Source organism: Octopus bimaculoides, chromosome 7 (assembly GCF_001194135.2).
Source record: "Octopus bimaculoides isolate UCB-OBI-ISO-001 chromosome 7, ASM119413v2, whole genome shotgun sequence".
Lineage (NCBI taxonomy): Eukaryota > Metazoa > Mollusca > Cephalopoda > Octopoda > Octopodidae > Octopus > Octopus bimaculoides.
This window is the reverse complement of record NC_068987.1, coordinates 75,479,554-75,488,241: the sequence shown is the minus strand read 5'-3', so window position 1 is coordinate 75,488,241 and position 8,688 is coordinate 75,479,554. Positions and strand designations below refer to the sequence as shown.

The window sequence follows — 8,688 nt, the reverse complement described above, 5'->3', positions numbered from 1 at the left end:
TATATATATATACATTAAAGAGAGAGAAAGGAGGAGAGAAATAAAAAAAATATGTGGCATATACAGAAGGTTTCAACTTTATTAAATATTTATTCAAAGGGCGGTGAAGGATTGGCAGAAACGATACAGAATCTCTCTAATAATGCTTTTCGTGATTTCATTCCTTTCCGTTACGTTTTAAGGTTCAAATCCAGTTAGGGTCAAATTTGTCTTTCATCTCTAAATGGCTATGTACTAAAGTCGATTGCATTTAGCATAACCTTCCGTCAAAAATCTTTGGTTTTGGCGCCACTATAAGAAATCTTTATTTACTCACAACATCGAATTCCTTGCAAACAAATTAGTTACAAACGTACATACATGTATATATGTCGTTATATGGGTATGTAAGTGGGTGTATAAATATATAATTTATATGAATTACACATATGAATTTATAGATGGATACGTATTTATGCGTATGTGTACGTATACACACATATTCATACAAATAGATTATATAAGTATATAAAAAAATGTGTGTGAAGATATATTTACACACACGCACATAAACACTTACACACACACACACACACACACACACATACACACACACAGACACACACACACACACACACACACACATATATGTATATATATATATAACATAGCGGTTCGGTAAAGGAGTCTGATAGAATAAGTATCAAGCTTACAAAGAATAATGCCCACGGGCATATGGCGTAGTGGTTAAAAGCGCGGGCTACTAACCTCGAGATTACGAGTTCGATTCCAAGGAGTGACCTGAACAATACTAATAATGATAATAATAACATCGAAAAATACCTTAGGAATGAGAACCCAGATTCAAAATTTCCCCAAGACGCCTGAAGAAGGCTGGAGGGTATATCAGCGGAAACGTTGTGTTAACAACAAAGATGAGGACATATATCCGTCAAATGTAAATAAAGGAAATAATGTACATAATTCCTCATCTTTTAAATATAGACCTGAAAATATAAATATCATTAAAATAACATTAATATACATTTATAATTCTACCTATATGGTGGTTTATTCTTGCTGGATATTAATATTATTAATATTATTTTAATAATATTTATATTTTCATGCATATTTTTTCACTGATCTCGGTTCTGATTATAACTGGGGCTATCAGCCGAGTAAACAGGTAGAGATGTAGTGGATATTTTAAAATTTGGTCGTCCACAGTAGACTCAACTGAAGATAACCAATCAGATTTGCGCTCACGCACGTCATCTGAAGGGTTTGAAACTACTCAAGATACCACTCATATGTATCTAGAAATAAACACATGTCTATTAAATTATATTTATCCAAAATGCTATGTATTGAAATCGAAACCTGGACCTTGTGTTTCTGATGCAAACTTCTTAACCATTCGACTATACTGTATATATAAGACTTCATCATCCTGCATATAGTTATGTATTTATTTATTTGTACTTTTGTCTCTGATCGAGAGCAGATTTAACTTCTAATTGCAATCGACCGCGTGTCAGTCACAAAACTAGTATTTTATAATCACCAATGATCACCTGTTGTAAGTAGTAGCCTGCACCGCTCAATCAACATATTGATTAGTATTGATGAGTTCAGCTTCTTGTGCTGGGTAAGTTTCCATCTGTAGATTAACGCGTTTTATTCAAGGAACAACGTTCTCATCTGCTGAATCTCAAAGAAGATTGTAATTTCCAAATTTTAAACATTTTGTCAGTGAACGTAGGGCTTCATCAAGAGGCAGGCAAAGACAGAAACATAGTTTAGATATTGTTCAACAACACTACTAAACCAGGCAAATATTGCTACACAGTGTAAGACTATTTTTATATGTTGCACTTAGGCAAATTACATTTTAAACAAGGTTAGAATGCTCACTAGAGGAACAGAAATTTGGAGCAAAAATCTCATGGTGAATTAGACGATTCTCATATAGTATTGCACCACTTTATGCACACTCACACACACACATACTTACTTATCCGTGTATGTATGTAGGTATGTATATCTCGGTTTCAATTACCAATCATGTGGTAATGGCGTCCGTTAGATTAATGGCAATGATCACCAGACACATATTTACAGAGTAATATACAATATATAGAAACAGACTTCAGGATTTCTGTGAAAGACGGGACGAAGTAAATATGTATAACACATCATGAAACCACACGCTTGGTTAACGAAATCGGATTAAACGCCATAAACCCATTAATTTGACAACAATTTTAATGAGCATTTATAATTTTTGTCTTGTGACTTGATCAGTCTAAATGAATTTCACGCACACGCACATATACACATCCACACAAACACACGTGTGCACGCACGCACATACACACACACACATATAGTAGAGACGCAAGCATTCTCTATTGACAGACAATTCTTAAATGTAATAATGTAGATATTCTAGTTTATTTTACTTTATTTTATTTCATCCCATTCCATTTCCTTGGAAACTTTGAAGGCTCTCTGTAACTGTATTAAGATAAACTCCTTCATCTCTTCTGACTACCCTTATTGTTATTGCTAATATACTATTCTGTATGCTACTACAAACGTTATCGCCTTGTGTGTGTGTGTGTGTGTGTGTGTGTGTGTGTGTGTGTGTTATTATTATGAGATGCTTTGCAGTATCTGAGCCGGTTCTCTATTCTGATGGTAAGGCTTACAACAACTTGAGGCAAAGTTTGTATCGACATTCCGTTTCCTTCTCCGCTGGGATAGTAAAAATAAGCTCGAATTAACCGATCAACTTGTTTCGGCTTTTTGGGATTCGACAATTGTTCCCAAATCACTGAGAGACAAAGGTGATCACTTGTATATGAATACGAATAATATAAACGTCATCAGGTTACGCCGACCTTATTTACATAGCGATGTAAAGTTGGTCGTATGCATTAATTAACTGGAACAGTGACACGCCATCTATGAGGCTAAAACAAACTATGGGATGCAAATAATATTACAGTCATGTTTATAAAACATATGTTTAGTGCTGTTGTGAAAATAACCCCCGTGATTAAACAACAGTGCTTCATATATGTTGTGACAGTCCTCCAGTTTATACATATATGCATATATATGTATGTATGTATGTATGTATGTATGTATGTATGTATTTGTGTGTATGTACATAAATACATATATGTATATTTTCTTTTTCTCTTTTTAATTTAAAGTAAATTTTTACCGGCCACCTGCTTGGTAGCAAGGTTGTGGCAGACAGCAACTTGTTTTGTTCATCACCCTTAGAGTTTTATTGTCCCAGATATCGCAATCATTTGCAGCGTATGAATTAAGGAGTTACATTCCCTACCCAACATTCCAAGTTCAGCCATACTTTGCGTGTTAGTATGTATATCATATTGCTCAAATAATTATAGATATGAAACTGGATTTGGTACTGGACTTGCACTCTTCTTATCAATGGTCCATAGATGTTCTCTTTCTCCTGACCACCTTGGTATCCAGAGGATAGCTGATTTCCATAACACAGCATATATTTTTATGGTCTCACACAACAATATATGACCGATTGTGTTGAAACGTAATGGCTGTTTTGATTTAAGTGCCACCAATATTCTTTTTGACTCACAGGTCTCAATGTCGTCAACTTTGTTAGCTGATATATAACGCCTCTGCAAATTTACTTCTTTTTACAATACAGCAAAGTGCTCAATAATTCCATATTGCATAATAATAATATAACCATAGTACGTATGCAAAAAGATGTTAGCAACCATTTTCTCAGCGATAAATACACATGAGCTTAAAAGATTTGTAGGTATGATGCAATATTAATAAATATATTTATTCCAGAGTATATGTTCCTGCATACTTTGTGTAAAAATATATCGGTCATGTTAAAGAGAGCAGAGCAAACCTGGTATTTATTACAACTGATTGTTGAATATACTATCTTTCTATTTTCTCGTTAGTATAACTAATATTATAAATATTGAATCGATTCCACGTTCCAGTGAGTGGTATAGTATTAATATCATTGGAGAACCAACTTACCTTAACCTCTATGTCTCCTCTAAGTTCAATAAAAAATCCACCAATTTCGTCCAATAGTTGCTTCGTCATTTCTGAACAATGGATCCTTAAAGCTGGAAGTGAAAAAATATTACCATTATTATTATTATCATTATTATTATTATTATTATTATCATTATTATTTTTGTTGTTGTTGTCGTCGTCGTCGTTGTTGTTGTTGTTATTCCGCTGAGGTCGACTTTGTTTTCCATCCTTTCGAAGTCGATAAATTAAGTACCAGGCTGTCTACTATAGGCCTTGAGCCTATAGTAGACAGGATTATGATTATTGTTGTTGTTATAGTTGTTGTTATAATTTAGTTGTTGCATTGTTGTATACGAGCTATTCAACGTCTCGCCCAGAGACCTCGAGTAACAGTTGGACGTTTTACTATGGACATTATTCATTATTAACATGAGATATTGAACGGGGAAATAGACCAGAATCTGAGAACTAAGACTGTTAAATTTGTAGTACTTCAGTTTTGAAAGAGTTTTCAGAGAATCAAATAGTTTCAAGTTCTCAGCGTTTTTCTTAGGATATGAGCAGTACCCATGCAAACAATATGTTGTAGCTCTGATACCTTGGGTTTCCTGGTATTTGGTCATAGTATTTAAGAGCACCATTTAAAATTGATCTCAAAGCTCAGATGATCACTGTTGCCGTTCTTAGATGGTACTTTTTTAAGACTCCTGTTTCGAGGTCCTTATATCTATTTAACTTTCCGAAAGTATTGCAGTCAACTGGGAATGGCATATCTATGAGCAGACATGTCAACGTGAATTTTTGCCACAATATCTGGTCTAATGACCTGTAGAGCCAATCGATCAGTTTGATAACTAAAGTTCCAAAGAATGGTGATATCCTTACTTTCTACTAAGTTGGCAGGCTTATGTAACCACCAGTTCTTCTCATATGGGAGTCCAGACTTATGGCATATAATCCAGCGCACATTACCGGCCACGACTATCGTGGCGATTAATGTATTCATTCGAGGCTAACATAAAGCATTCAGAGATGAGGTGGTCAATTATTTCTCTGACTGCACCACAGAAACGGTAGGCAAGATCAGTATCATTTTTAGAATTCTTCTTTGGTAGTTTCTGATGGGCAGACGCTGATCCTGAGCTATTATAATGAAGCCTTCTGTCTCTGATTGCAGTCGAGATGCAATCCTTATCATTATTATTATTATTATTATTATTATTATTATTATTATTATTATTATTGAGTGAGAGAGCAGTGCATGTCATCAAAGTGACACTGGGGTAAAATATACGAAGCCCATTATGCCCATCATGACTACCCGTCTGATAAGGGTACACCAGGCACATACATCACAACCACATGTGCGCGACATGGTGATCGCATATCAAGATAAACAGCGCATGACCTCGGAGGTGGGACCGAGTTAGAATTTTATTCAGATTGAGTAGCCCATTCCGCTCAAAAGGTCCCTGAATAAGGTTTGTTTAAGGATGTTGAGCAAAACACCCATGTTTCCAAAGGTGAATTATTCAAACTCTAAAGAATTTCTCTCAACACATGGCTATGATGCTCTCCTACTACTTCTGCTCATGATCAGAGATGCACATATCGTCAGCCACCAAGGAACATGCTCAACCGATTAAGGTCAAACAACTGACAAGCAAATCTATGGTACTGAGCAGAATATTTGCTGTAGCCCATCTTTTTATACCAAGACAAAACAATGTACATGATAACACTTCCAATCAATCAAGATCAGAAGCCATGAGAACTACTGCCTGGTACTGCATCAGGGCATAAGGTAATAATAATAATTATTATTATTATTATTACAAATGGTTTGCACAGTACATGACAACCGGATCTTCTACTGAATGTCGAATCTCAACAAGGATATTAGCATGAGTTCGCTGAAAATATTTGCTGTGACCACAAAACAGTTTCTTGATGGAAGCAATTCGTGTTTCGAGATTTGTTCGTTCAAGATACACTCCCAATTTCAGTGATATCAATATTGCTCTCTTGGAATGCATTCGTGCCTGATACTTTTGAGGACTACAATATCAGGCCTGCAATGTTCAAATCAGCGTTCATTTTAAATAGTGAAGAACCAAAATATCTTAAGTTTATTTCTGTCACCAAAGACACTTCCGGAATATGTTGGTACCACTTATCAGATACTTGATTCTATATTTTTAATGTTAGTGACTACTGAAGGTACAGACAGCTGTTGTCATGTCTTCTTGTAAACTCCTTTTACGTTAGCTTTTTGCAAACTCTCATTATGTAGGAAACACTTTCTGCAATGATTTCACAAAATCAGTACGTCTTACTTTCAGTAAGATTATATATAGCTCTGCTCACCGATTTAGCATCCAAAATTTCATCTTGGGCTATCAGCAGCAGCACCAGTCTTTCGTTCTCTCTCTCTCTCTCTCTCTCTCTCTCTCTCTCTCTCTCTCTCTCTCTCTCTTTCTCTCTTCCTCTTTCTCTTATGGAAAGCCAATCCCAAGACATTTATGCTTTTAACTCTGGTGCTTGTTGCTCAAATTGGCCATGCAATAACTTTCCAACTTATGGTCGTCTTATATCCACAGAAATTCGCATCTTAAAAACACTACTTCCAAGTTCTCCCTTTTCTTAGTCCATTTCTGTTGAAACACACCGAAAACGCTGTCACAATATACCAGTTATTACTAAATGATCCGCATCTTATTCTCTACACATTCAATCATACTTAACAGATCTCACTCTTTCTTCAACAATGAGTTACATATATAACCGATTTTCATTTTCACGTTTTTCATGTTTTACGGTCCATCTAATCAACCTCAAGCTTAGTATATTTGAAGGCACCACCACTGTACCGTATCACTGGGCCATATCAGTGAGACCCTATTGTATGTGTATCATAGACAATGCCTCACTAAGGTGGCTTCTTCCAGTCCAATTTTCTGTAAATAACTATGACAGTTAGTCTTACCTTCTCCAGTAGATTCCATTCTGGACGCTGTATTCACAGTGTCTCCGATCAAACAATATCTCGGCATCTTGATACCAACTACACCAGCGACACATGGACCTTTAAAATTAGAATAAAAATTCATCCATTATTTTGAAATGATATAACAAGCGCAATAAACGAAGAAAAACTTAACGTAATCTTCATTTCGTCATTGATTCATTGTTATTATTATGTTTAACCTCGAGTTCTGAATCAATAGATTATGATCAACGGTATTCCATCCGTCTAATTTCGCATTCACATCAAGCAGTAATAAAGACCGTGTTATCTGGTGTGTTCTTTCTTTTGAATAACAGCAAAGTGTTTTGAGGAAAATATGTCTGATAATTCTCGCAAGTTGAACGATCACAAAGAAGCACCTTTGTGGTGCCATAGTAACAGAATTAGCACCGAAGTAGTCATCTTTAGAAAGAGTTTAATGGAAATATACTTTTCCTGATTATTAATTAGGCCAGCCTCAGATAACAACTAGAAGTGTAGCAATATGAATCCTATGCATACACATACACACACACACACATATCTACATACATACACATAATGGATATACATATATACATAGGGTTTAGAAGTTCACTTTCTAACCACGTAGTCTTTGGGTTCAGTCCTCGGGCAAGTGTCCTCTACTATAGCTAGCCTCCCCAACCAACCAACCAATGACTTGCGAGTGAATTTGGTAAAGACCACCATATACAGTGTGTGTGTGTGTGTGTGTGTGTGTGTGTGTGTGTGTGTGTGTGTTTGGCTCTCCACTACTTGACAACCGGTGTTTGTTCGTTAATGTCTCCGTAACTTAGCGGTCGTGTAAAAGCCACTGGTAGTACTTCTAATAAGTAGTGGGATCTATTTTTTGCTAGACTAAGGCAGCTTTCCATCTTAGGCACAGTTCAATGATTGAAACAAATGAGAGAACACAAGAGTATATAGTCACAACTAAAACGTAAATTTTGACGTGTGTGTGTGTGTGTGTGTGTGTGTGTGTGTGTGTGTGTGTGTGTGTGTGTGTGTGTGTGTGTGTGTGTCTGTGTGTGTGTGTGTGTCTGTGTGCTATCTGTCTATTGTCTGTCTGTGCGTACGTTTGTGCGTACTGTGTGTATGTCTAACGTTCGTGAGCGCTGTGTGTATGTGTGTGTGCATGAGAGAGAGAGAGAGAGAGAGCACAACTATGCAGATACGCGTGCGCAACTGTATGCATAAAAGTAACATTGTCTGTATTTTATCTGATGTACCAATACGCTAAGGTGTTGATTGTTATATTCTGAACGTTTGTTTCAAAAATATAATTATATTAAAAAATATATATATCTAACAAGAAGAAAGTCGAAATATCCAAATGGAACAAAAGAAATGAAATCTTTGACAAAATTATTCACAGTGTTTTAATCAAACTAACAAAGAAATAATCAAATGAGATAAAGAAATTCAAAAGAAAAAATATGGGTTTGGATAGGCAGATATTACTTGACAAGGCAAGAACCAAAATAACAGGAAAACAAAATGGCAGGGTAGTGTTAAGGGTATGCATATATATATACATACATATATACATGCATACATATGTATATACATACATGTATATATATATATATATATATATATATATATATATATAT

The 8,688-nt window shown here is 35.5% G+C and overlaps 1 protein-coding gene across 1 annotated transcript in view; it reads right to left on the bottom strand.

Moving 5' to 3' along the window:
- Nucleotides 1-8,688, bottom strand: part of LOC106878135 (atrial natriuretic peptide receptor 1) — a 205,032-nt gene that overhangs the window by 63,082 nt on the left and 133,262 nt on the right. The window contains exons 14-15 of the mRNA XM_052969445.1: nucleotides 7,034-7,132; nucleotides 4,045-4,136 (exon numbers count right to left, since the gene is read on the bottom strand). Of these exons, the coding sequence (XP_052825405.1) occupies nucleotides 4,045-4,136; nucleotides 7,034-7,132 (191 nt within the window). The remainder of the gene's footprint in view (nucleotides 1-4,044; nucleotides 4,137-7,033; nucleotides 7,133-8,688) is intronic.